At 52.2% G+C, this 12,353-nt stretch overlaps 1 protein-coding gene across 1 annotated transcript in view; it reads right to left on the bottom strand.

The window, feature by feature from the left end:
* The window catches only part of ITGA9 (integrin subunit alpha 9), a 293,387-nt gene that overhangs the window by 219,888 nt on the left and 61,146 nt on the right, over positions 1-12,353 (bottom strand). Inside the window, exons 9-11 of the mRNA XM_062179765.1 lie at positions 8,785-8,922; positions 6,113-6,218; positions 92-186 (exon numbers count right to left, since the gene is read on the bottom strand). Of these exons, the coding sequence (XP_062035749.1) occupies positions 92-186; positions 6,113-6,218; positions 8,785-8,922 (339 nt within the window). The remainder of the gene's footprint in view (positions 1-91; positions 187-6,112; positions 6,219-8,784; positions 8,923-12,353) is intronic.

Below are 12,353 nucleotides of genomic sequence, written 5' to 3'. Positions count from 1 at the left end.
CTCCCAGCACCGGCGCACGATGAAGGCACCAGGCGCGTTCGCTGATGGAATTGAGAAGCGACAGTCGCTACAGCGCTGCTCCAGTAATTACCATGGAGTACCGGGGCACCACCCCTCCAGCGTCGCCGTGATAGACGTATACCGCGCCTGCGAAGTCATCTTCCTTGGGTGCGCCAATGGCCACATCTGAGGAGGAAAAACAGCCACGGGTTAGAAAACCCACAACGCAGTGGTGGCTCCCCTAGTCCTGGATACCACGTCTGAGCCCCTGACGCCAGAGATTCTCAACCGCTGACTGCTGAGCGCTAACTTAGACACGAGGTCTCCTAGCAGAACAAAAAGAAAGTAGAATGTTTAAAACGCTGGGAAGTGTCTACCCCATCCTCACAGGAAAAATCCCCTAACCGCCCAATAAAGATAATTCCCGTCCTGATCTTTGCCAGACAGGGGAATTCCAAGGACCACGAGAAAGGCAACGCTATTTGGGGACAGAGGGAACGCGATGAGGGCATGTGCCCCCACCCCCAAGTCCTCTTCGCTCTCACAATCAACAACACTGCAACAAGGCCTGGACCTTGGCTTTCCTCCTAACAAAACTCATGCATCTACAGAAGGGAGATCAGGGTGAGGGGCGAGCATCTCCATGCCCCTGCCGTGGAGCCCCCCCCCCCCCAATGAAGCCCTCTGTGGCAGCTGGCAGAAGCCATCACAGGAGCCTGGGTGCCCAGCCGGGAAGAGCTATGTCCACTCCCAGTCCTGATGTGATTCCTCCAGGTCCTGAGGATCCGCACTGTGCCTACAGCGGGGGGCGGAGGACTCACAGGTCAGAGAGAGGAGCCAAGAGGTGGGAAGGATCCTGCTGACTGAACAGAACTGGACGTGAGACAGAGACACAGAGAGATCTTCCATCCACCGGTTCAAATGGCTGCAACAGCCAGGAACAGGCCAAGACAGAGCCAGGAGCCAGGAACTCCATCTGGGTCTCCCACATGAGTGACAGGTGCCCACATACCAGGCCATCTTCCACTGCCTTCCCAGGCACATTAGCAGGAAGCTGGATGGAAACTGGAGCAGCCAGGGCTCAAACTGGTGCTGCAAGATGGGAGCCAGTGTCTCAAGTGGCGGCTTAACCCTCTGCTCCACAATGCTGTCCAACAGACTGAACACACATGCTTCTCAACAGTGCACAGAACATTTTCCAGGTAGGTCTCAAGCCTCAACAAATTTAAAAGAATAGAAAACATAGTAAGCACCTTTTCAGACCACAATGTAAAAAGGTTAGAAATCAGTAACAAGAAAAACCTTAGAAACTACACAGATAGGAGCTCAAGAAACTCAACTACAACGTGGCAAGTAATCCAATAAGAAACAGGCAAAGCACATGAACAGGCAATTTTCAAATGATGAAATACAAATAGCCAACAGACACATGAAAAGGCGCTCAGGATCACCAGCCACTGTGGAAATCCAGTTACAAACCACCATGAGGTTTCACCTCACCCCAGTGAGAATGGCTATCATCCAAAAATAAAAAAATAAATAAATAAATAACAGACACTGGAGAGAATGTGGAAAAAAGGGTTCCTTAATCCACTGTTGGTGGGGATGTAAACTAGTACAACCACTACGGAAAACAGCACGAGCTTCCTCAAGAATCTGAAAGCAGACCTGCCATATGACCCAGCAGTCCCACCCCTGGGAATTTACCCAAAGGAAATGAAATCAGCACATGAAAGAGTTACCTGCACCCCATGTTTATTGCAGCTCAGTTCACAATAGCTAAGACAGGGAATCAACCAAGATGTCCATCAACTGCACAAAGAAAATGTGATATATATACATGATAGAATCCTATTCTGCCATAAAAAAGAATGAAACCCTATCTTTTGTAACAAAATGGATGCAACTGGAGACCCCTATGCTTACTGAAATAAGCCAGACCCAAAAAGACACACATCACGTTGTCTCTGATTTGTGGCAGCTAATATACAGAGTAAAAAAAAAAAAAAAAAAAACAACCAAGCTTATGAGTGAAACTGAAAATAATCCATGTAAGTAATTCATATAGCATATAACATTTCATCTCTATTTTGATTAAAAAATTTAACATACAAAAAGAAAAGATAAACAAAATTGATAGCTAGAATAAACAAGAAAAAAGAGAGGATACAAATACGTAGGATCACAGACGGAAATGGAGACATTACGACTGACACCACAGCAATACACCGAATTGTTAGAGAGCATTATAAACAGTTATATGGCAACACATTTGATAACCCAGAAAAATGAACAAATTCTTGGACACATACAACTTACCAAGATTGAACCATGAGGAATATAACAGATCAATAATGAATCAGTAATTTTAAAAATCTCTCATCAAAGAAAAGCCCAGGACCAGATAACTTCATTGCTGGATTCTTCCAAACTTTTAAAGAATAAATAGCACCAAGACTTCTTAAATTATTTCAAAAAACAGAAAAGAAAGTAACTCTTTCAAATTCATTCTATGAGGTCAACATTACCTTTATACCAAAACCACAAGGGCACAACAAAAAAAGAAAGCCACAGGTCAACATGTAGATAGATGCAGAAATTCCAACAAAATACTAGCAAGTCTAATCCAGCAGCACTTTAAAAATATCATTAGCCACAATCAAGTGGATTCTTCCTGGGGTTGCAAGAATGGCTTGACAATAATCAGCAAATAAACAAATGTGATACACCACATCGACAGAATTAAATACAAGTCACGTGATCATCCTGATAGATGTAGAAAAGGCACTTGACAAACATCAACCTCCCATCAAGATAAAAGCCCTGACAAAATTAGATACAGAAGGAACATATCTCAACACAGTAAAGGCCATATGTCACAAGCCAACAGCTAATATCATACCAATGAGGGAAAGCTGCAGGCTGTCTCAGATCTGGAACAAGACAAGGATGCCTGCCTGCTTCTACCACTTTAAAAAAAATTATTTATTTGCTTATTTGAAAGGCAGAGTGATGAGAGAGAAAGGAAAAGACAGAGATAGATAGATAGACAGACAGATAGAAATACAGACAAATAGAGACAGGTATTTTGCATCTACTGGTTCACTCCCCAGATGTTTACAATGGCCAGGACTGGGCCAGGCCAATGCCAGGAGCAGGAGCTCCATCTGTGCCTCCCACAAGGGTGGCAGGAACCCAAGTACTTGGGGGCCACTGAGTTGTGGCACCCTGAAATGGAATGCAGTATCACACACAGGCCCCCACTTTCATCACTTTTATTTAACACAGTACAGGAAGTTCTAGCTAGAGAATTAATGCCAGAGAAAGAAATACAAGACATTCAAATTGGAAAGGAGGAAGTCAGACTGTCGTTGCTTGCATATGACCTTACATATAAAAAGTCCTAAAGACTCCAACAAAGAACTGCTAGAATAACCAAATTCAGCAAATCTGCATGACACAAAGTCAGTATGAAAAAATCAGTAGCATTATTATACAGCAATAGTGAATCACCTGAAAAATAAATTAAGATAGCAATCCCATTTCTAATAGCTACAAAAAATAAAATATCTGACAATAAATTTAACCAAAGAGGTGAGAGATCTCTAGAATGAAAACTATAACCCACTGATGGAAGAAACTAAAAAGGATACAAAGAAACAGAAAGATATCCCATGTTCATGGATTGGAATAATATTGTCAAAACATACACACTACCCAAAGCAATTCAAAGACTGAATGCATTTCCTATCAAAATCCCAGTGACATTTTTCACAGAACTTAAAAAAAACTACTAAAATTTGTATAGAAACACAAAAGACCTAAAATAGCCAAAGCAATCCTGAGCAAAAAGAACAAAGCAGGAGGCATTACACTGTCTGACTTTAAAATACATTACAAAGCTAAGTACTTAAAACAGCATGGCAGGGACCAGAGCTGTGGGGCAACAGACGGGGCTGCCACTAGAGATGCCATATTGGCATCCCACATCAGAGCACCAGTTTCCATCCTGGCTGTTCCACTTCCAAACCAGCTCCCTACCCTAACCGAATGTGCCTGGGAGGGTGGCATATGGTAACCCAAGTACTTGGGCTCCTACCACTTGCATGGGAGACGTGGAAGGAGTCACTGGTTCCTAGCTGTAACCTGGCCCAGGCCAGGCTCTTCTCGCCCACCCCCACCCATCACTCTGCCTTCCAATTACATAAATAAATCTAAAAAAAAAAAGCATGATATTGGCATAAAGCAGGTCCACAGACCAATGGAACATAGTAGACTCTAGAATTAAATCCACACAGCTACAGCCAACTAATCTTTCACACAGGCTTAAACACGCATTAACAAAAAGTCTTTTTAATAAATGGTGGTGGGAAAATTGGATGTTCACATGGAAAAGAATGACAGCAGACCTACCTTTCACTATGTACAAAAATCAACTCAAAATAGAATAAAGACCTAAAGTGAGATGTGCAAGCTTGACGTATCAGAATAAAACATAGGGAAAACAGCTGGACACTGGAATGGCCAAGGATCCTTATGATCAACCTCAACAGCAGAGAAAATAAAAGCAAAAATGGACAAACGAGACTTCATCAAACTAAAGAGCTTTAACACAGCCAAAGAAACCAAGCGAAGAGACAGTCTACAGAATGTGAGAAAATACGCACAGGCTATATGTCGGACAAGGGGTTAACATCCAGAATATACAAGGAACTCCAAAATCAATAATAATCCAATTAAAAATGGACAGTGGATCTAAGCAGACCTTTCTCCAAGGAGGATCCAGAAATGGCCAACAGAGACAAGAAAGGAATTCTCAGCATCACTAACCACCAGGGAAATGTAAATCAACAGTGGGATGGCCCTCCCTCAGTAAGACTGGTTACCATCAGAATGACCGAGGTTATCAAGTGTTGGCAAGGGTGTGGAGAAACGGGCACACTACACACTGCTGGGCCATAAATTACAGGAGGGCGGGCCCTCAAAACACTGAAAACAGAACTGCACGGGACCCAGGATGCATCCAGGAGAAATGCCACCCAGTAGTCGAAAAGACACGTGCCACGCCAGTCACAACAGCCAATGAACAGGAGCCGCCCGAGTGTCCACCCCCCGGGGCCTGGTGAACACAGTGCAGAGTGCACGCACACAGCACACGGCTCAGTGGTAGAAAGGAGGGGATTTTGTCCTCTACGACTTGGAACTGGGGGTCACTATGCTAAGTGAAATGGCCAAGAGAGAGACAAGGGTCACATGACCTCACTCACTTGTGGTGTCTCAAACACAGGTGCTCTCAGAGATAGGATTTTTGACGCTTCCACTGTAAAGCAATGTTAAGTGTATCTACCCTGATTGGATCTCATACAAGCTACACATGTAACAAAACACCATCTAGCACCCCATAAATATGCACGATTTTCCTTTGTCCATTAAAATTGTTTTAATAAAACAAATTATTTTAAAAAATCAACCTGGGGCTGGCATCAACCTGCAGTGCCGGCATCCCATATGGGTGCTGGTTTGAGTCCCGGCTGCTCCACTTCTGGTACAGCTCCCTGATTATGGCCTGGGAAAGCAGTGTAAGATGGCCCAAGTCCTTGGGCCCTGCACTCATGTGGGACACCTGGAAGAAGCTCCTGGTTCCTGGCTTCCGATCGGCCCAGCTCCAGCCGTTGCAGCCATTTGGGGAGTGAACCAGCAGATGGAAGACTCTCTCTCTCTCTCTCTCTCTCTCTCTCTATCTCTGTAACTCCGCCTCTCAAATAAATAAATACATCTTTAAAAAAGGCAACCTGTGTGCTGCCGCTATCTGGGCAAAGGTCCCGTCTTCCCCTCACTCACGAGGAGGGAGTGTCTCGGAGCAGCAGAGGCTGATAAACTCAAATGTGTGGGGGAAGAAGCTGGCTCCGAATGCCGCACCGCCAACACGCAGCAAAGAACGCGGCACTGATGCCAAGCGGCCGCCGCAGAACAAGCAGGGGGGCCCAGAGCGCAGCCTGAGAGCTGTCCTCGCCCCACCCCACACACAGACGTGCGTCGGCCCCAGGGGCGAGGCGGGTGGGACAGACACAGGCAGCCGCTGCGCGCTAACGTGAGCGGTCGGCCCGCTCACCTGGGAAGCCGTCGTCGTCCAGGTCGCCCAGGCTGGCGATGCTCTCCCCGAAGTGTGCGTTGTAGGCGCCATCCCCGGCCAGAGCCAGCTGCTCCTCCAGGGCTCCCTGGGAAACAGGATGGAGGAGTGAGAGGGAAACAGAACAAAGACAAACAGAACAAGGCAAAAAACAATAAAAACCAGAGCTGCGACACGGCCCTCCGAGAGCAGCCCCTCGGCCAGGAAACACCTGGGAGGCAGCACAGGCACCCAAGCTTCTCACCCCGGGGGCAAAGCAAGTCCTTTCACCCAGGTGCACCGTGGAGCGCAGGAAATGGCATGCTGGCCATGACGACAGCTCCCCGTGTCCCCACAACTCGCCACTGGCCAGCCACGGCCCACCTCCTCCCCTGCTGTCCCCACAGCGGCCCTCTCTTCCAACGCCTGGCAGGTCCTCCCCAGAGTTGTTCTAAAGGGGCACACACGTCTCCACCGTTTCGCTCCCGTCCCCTGTGGTGCAAATTCACAAAGATGTTTTTGCAAAGCACATGTCTAACGGGTCTTCAGAAAGTTCACGAAAATGTGGACTATGAATATGTACGGATTTCAATTTTTTTTTGGCACCAAAATATTTATCTTTGAGTTCCACTTTTCTAGAAACCTTCTGAAGTATCCTTGAATTAGCAATTTTGATGCAAAGAGTCATGGTTCCAAACAAACACCTCAGCCGGTTTATCAGGCTTGGCTCAGGTCTGAATTTCCGGGCCAGCAGTGAGAGAGGGAGAGCGGTCAAGGCAGAAGGTGTAGGAAAGGCCACTCTCTTCCCAAATCGCCAACATGTGACTATCAGAGCTGGCACCAGGACCAGGGTGCTGCTCTGGGACGGCAGAGTGTTTGCACCACCCCGGTGTACCCACAAGCCACCACTGTCTGGCTTGGTCAGGACAGTCTGCGACCTGCACGTGCTAAGGACGTGAGTCCACAAAATCCCCCATCCCAAACAACAATGCCGTCACCACTCTGGAGCCGAAGGGGGCCACTGCCAGGACCCCACGGTGGGTATCAGGATCACAGATGCTCACGTTCCTTACGTAAGATGCTGCCGCGTTGGCACAACCTCTGCGCCTCAGTCACCTCCAGATCACTTGCCTAATACAAGGTTGTGACACATAAACGCTAGCGGTGCTGGTGGGTTAGGGAACAGCAGCAAGAACCAGAGTGTGCATGTTCAGTACAGACGCAACCTCCCCCGAGCAGGTGCAACCCACGGCTGGCTGAATCCACGGACATGGCAGCCCTGAGTATGGAGCTTTCGCTGGGTGCACTGATTTGCTCCTGGTACAGAGACAGGCAAGAGAAGGCACCAATGGCTACTGTCTACGTGACAGGTGCTGCGTAGCCATCCCCTCATTTGAATCACACCAGGACTCCACAAGGGCACGATCCTTCCCACTTCAAGGACAAGGAAACTAGGTCACCAGCTTCGGGCTACCTAGTCACGTCACGTGGGCTAAGAAATGCCAAAACCAAGGAAAGGGACGCCAGCAGCCCCGGAAAAGGAAAGAAAAATATAGGGAAGGAAAGGAACACGCAGTATAACTCCAGGAGCTCTGAAAGAGACGGAGAGAGGAGCCAGGGCGGGGTGGGGACAGACACAGTGTGCTCTTCAGATGTTATTGAGTTGACTGAAGGGACCTGACTGAACCCTCTGCACACGTCTGTGCAGAACAGGCCACGCCAAAGGTGGCTCCTGATTGGTTCATGTAGCATGTCTCATTAGCATACACTTTCAGTTCCCTGATTATCTGTTATCCCTGCCTCCCGACTGGCTGTTAGACTCTCCTCCTGTTGATTGGTTAAAATTCTACTCACTTTGCAGAAAGGGGCCAATCAGAGGGAGCCAATTTGTGTATAAAAGAGCCAGCACTGGCAAGCTTCTTTGGCGACAGCTCCCTTAGAGTCCCCTTCCTGCCTGCGGCACACCAGGTTTCGCACTTTCAATCTCACTCTGCCCACTGGCCCCGTCCATGTGGAAATTCTTCTTCAAGGTGAGACAAAACAGGTCGCCCTCATCCTCCCACAACACCATGATTCGAACTCCCACCCAGCTCCCAAGCTTCCTGCTTTTCCACTCCTCCATCCACCTTGCAATCAAAGTTCAAATGGGCCAGGGTTCCACGGGAGTAAGATACCCTCATCCCTGGGACATGCCAGCCAGGGGAGCGCAATGAGTAGTGGCATTACACCCACAGCGGGTCTGGGACACTATCATGCTCCACAGTTCCACTCCTGATGCAGACACCAGTGGATCTGCTGGGCCCAGCACCCGGGAAAATGTTTCAGCCCCTGCAGACACGCTGGCAGGCACGCTCACCGAATGCCCACTGCTGTCGTCCACCCAGCGACCTCATTCCTGCCCGAGTCCCTCCCCGCTGCTCCTTCCTGGAACGGCCAAGAGTCACTGCCACCATCCAGAGAAGCGTCTTCCCTCCCAGGTCTTGGAGGAGCCTGCAGACCTCAGAGGCACCACGCAGCGTGAACGGCCGTGGCTCTCTCTTTGTCCCCTGGCTCTCCCTTCGCTGACCAGCCTCACGTTCCGGCCTCTGTCTCCCCAGTAGCACGCCCAGCGCGCGCCCACATGGTTGCTAGCCCCCCCCCCACACCCGCACCCCTGTGCCCAGCTTCGTACTCACGTTTCCTCTGTTGATGTAGACGGTCACCTGCCCCTCGTCCCTGATTTCAGAAAACATGGGGGCCCCCACCAGCAGGTCAGAGAGGCCGTCGCCGTTCAGGTCCACTGCACACAAGGAGGAGCCGAAGTAAGAGCCCATCTGCAACCAAGGGGAGGGCAACAGAGTGTTCAGTGTCCGTGCTACACAGAAGCCTCACCCTCCTCCTCCACCAACACCACTCCCCACCCCACGGCGGCTGTGACGACCCCCAGCCCCACGGCGGCTGTGACGACCCCCAGCCCCATGGAGGCTGTGACGACCTCCAGCCCCGTCCCCACCCCCACGGCAGCTGTGACGACCCCCACCCCCGCGGTGACTGTGACGACCCCCAGCCCACCCCCAGCCCCACGGTGGCTGTGACAACCTCCTAGCCCCATGGAGGCTGTGACGACCCCGACACTGCCCGGGCGGCCTCGGTGGGCCTTCCGGCAGTCAGCAGGGCCCAACCTGAGACCCGAGCTAACTGGCTTGGGGTTCCCGTCTCCTGAAGTCCCCTCACAGGGCAGACAGAGACCCCTGCCCAGAGAATGCAGCGCTGTTTTTAAACATCTAAGATGAGGCTGCACGTTGAGGTCACCACAGTGAGAAAAGTGCCCCAGGGCTGGCACTAAGACACAGAGGTTAAAGCCTCTGCCTGTGACGCCAGCATCCCACATGGGAGCCTGTTTGAGTCCCAGTTGCTCCACTTCCAATCCAGCTCTCTGCTATGGCCTGGGAAAAGCAGCAGAAGATGGCTCAAGTGCTTGGGCCCCTGCCACCCACGTGGGAGACCCGGAAGAAGCTTCTGGTCCTGGCTTTGGTCTGCCCAGCCTCTTGGGGAGTGAACCAGCGGATGGAAGATCAATCTCTCTCTCTCTCTCCCCCTCTCCTTCTCCCTCTCTCTGCAACTCTTTCAAATAAATAAAATAAATCTTAAAAAAAAAAAGTGTCCCTATATGTGACATTTGACAAGGCCAGGCAAACAGGAATATGAAAGTTCACCAGACATGAAAATAAATATCACAGGAAGAAGTCAGGGCCTCTCCAGGGTCTGGGCGGCTAAAGATGGCCGAGGGGAGCAGGACCTGAAGTGACAGAAGAGGTACCACTGGGAAGGGGACAGAGCCGCTGTACACGCAGGGGCCCCGAGCCTCAGCGCTCAGCTCCTGCGCCTTCCACTGCAGGACGCTGCAAAAGCAAAGTGGGTTCAGCGGAAGCGTGCTTGCAGCTCTGTGCTGTGCTCCTTCCCCAGGCTGGCAACAGGAGCCGTGAACCCTGGCCAGGAGGGGCAGCCCGCGACCTCGGGGCGCGCACTGCCGCTCTAGAGCACCGATGGCCGGGAATCAGGTGCGGTGACCAGGCTGGCGACGGGAGCCGTGAACCCTGGGCAGCCCGCCACCACGGGGCGTGCACTGCCACTCCAGAGCACCGATGGCCGGGAATCAGGTGCGGTGACCAGGCTGGCGATGGGAGCCGTGAACCCTGGCCAGGAGGGGCAGCCCGCGACCTCGGGGCGCGCACTGCCGCTCTAGAGCACCGATGGCCGGGAATCAGGTGCGGTGACCAGGCTGGCGATGGGAGCCGTGAACCCTGGGCAGCCCGCCACCACGGGGCGTGCACTGCCACTCCAGAGCACCGATGGCCAGGAATCAGGTGCGGTGACCAGGCTGGTGACAGGAGCCATGAACCCTGGGCAGCCCGCCACCACGGGGCGTGCACTGCCACTCCAGAGCACCCATGGCCGGGAATCAGGTGCGGTGACCAGGCTGGCGACAGGAGCTGTGAACCCTGGGCAGCCCGCCACCACGGGGCGTGCACTGCCACTCCAGAGCACCCATGGCCGGGAATCAGGTGCAATGACCAGGCTGGCAACAGGAGCCGTGAACCCTGGGCAGCCCGCCACCACGGAGTGCACACCTGCTCCAGGGCACCGATGGCTGGGAATCAGGTGCGGTGACCAGGCTGGCGCCTGCCACCACGGAGCGCACACCTGCTCCAGGGCACCGATGGCCGGGAATCAGGTGCGGTGACTACGTTTTTGGCCTCTAGGCGTTTCCCATCCACGACGGGGCAAGGAAACGTGACTCCCCGGGAAGCCAAGCAGCAGCGGCAGCGGCTCTTCCCCCACCATAGCTTACTCGACACTAAGCACTTCCAATCCAGGAGTGGCTCCCACCCAGCTACAGCCAAAGGGAAGACCAACCTGCGGACAATCAAGCTTCCCGTTTCGCAAGAGGAGCCAAGAACCTACGATTTCATTGCAAGTGCCTGGTTTTGAAATGCTGGCATTTATAATTCACAGGCATTGCACAGGCCAAACAGAAAATGTTGTAGGCTCTGTCTTTGCCAAAGGCTGCCAGTTTTGCAATCTCCATTTTAAAATAACAACAACAACAATAATAATAACACATATGTTTAAGCCGCCCTTTAATAAATGTTTTCAAAGGGCTCTGGTTTTATGGACACAAACAAGCTTTTCTCTCACTGCCTGGAGCAAGCTGGCGGCTGAGGTCGCGCCTGCTCCAATCTATTTCCCGCGACGGCACTGGCACAGCAGGGCTTTGCGGTGGCCGCTCAGAAATCCTCCCCCACTGCCTGTCCCTTGCCAAAGCCACTGCTCTCCCCAGTTCTCCGGAGAGCAGAGCACGGGGCGGGGCTGGAATCAGAGGTGGGGAGAGGCAGAACCCAAGTTGCCAGTCACCCACTCGGTGGCCCAGCCCACCTGCTGATCTGAGCCCCCTCCCCGCCCAGTGGGCTAGTGAAGTTGGCATCGCGGGCGGGCGGTGTTGCACCAGAGCTCCCTGGGCAGGGAGCTGCCCACCTAGCTTCTGAAGCGCACGCGATCTGTGTAATCTGGGAATTCAACACAAGTCCGGGATGGCCACAATGCACTCTTGGGAGAGGGCCCCTTGGTCAGAGCTCCCGGAAGGCCAGGAATGAGGAGCTGGGTTCCTGGAGTGACACGGGAGGCACTCAGGTGTCAGCGATGGCGCACGCACTGCGTGTGGAGACCAGGATCACGCTACTTGGCTACGGGGAGCCAGGATGCAGGATCCTCTGACCAGATTCGAGCCAAATGAAGTAGAAATGCATGGTGGGGGGAGGGGCTCGCTGGGCTGGAGCCCCGCCCTGTGTGCTGTGCTGGACCCAGGGGGTAAGTAAAGGCATCCTCGGACAGCCAGGGGCCAAGGCCTCGTCCCGAGAGCGAACGGAAAAGTCAGAAACCAGAAGGCCGCATTTCTCCTGGCAAAAAGCTGGATAAGCAACAGGAAGAGAGACGACGCTGGCTTCCAAACCCGAGCCATGACGCCGGGGGGTGGAGCTGCCTGGAGACACTGGGACAGAGGCACAAAATGGAAGGCTGGCTCCAGTCGGTGTGATGGGAGGGCGGGAGGAGGGCCACGCAGCTCTGCAGCTGTGACCCCCGGCCGGCCCCTCCTCTGGAACAGGCTGTGTGTCCGCCACACTGTGGACACCCAAGTCTGTCCCGGAACGTGACCGCATCGTGTCCGCGGGAAGTCTGGACAAGTGCGCTCCGGTTCACCTGATCC

Source organism: Lepus europaeus, chromosome 2 (assembly GCF_033115175.1).
Source record: "Lepus europaeus isolate LE1 chromosome 2, mLepTim1.pri, whole genome shotgun sequence".
Taxonomy (NCBI): domain Eukaryota; kingdom Metazoa; phylum Chordata; class Mammalia; order Lagomorpha; family Leporidae; genus Lepus; species Lepus europaeus.
This window is presented reverse-complemented; position numbering and strand designations above follow the sequence as displayed.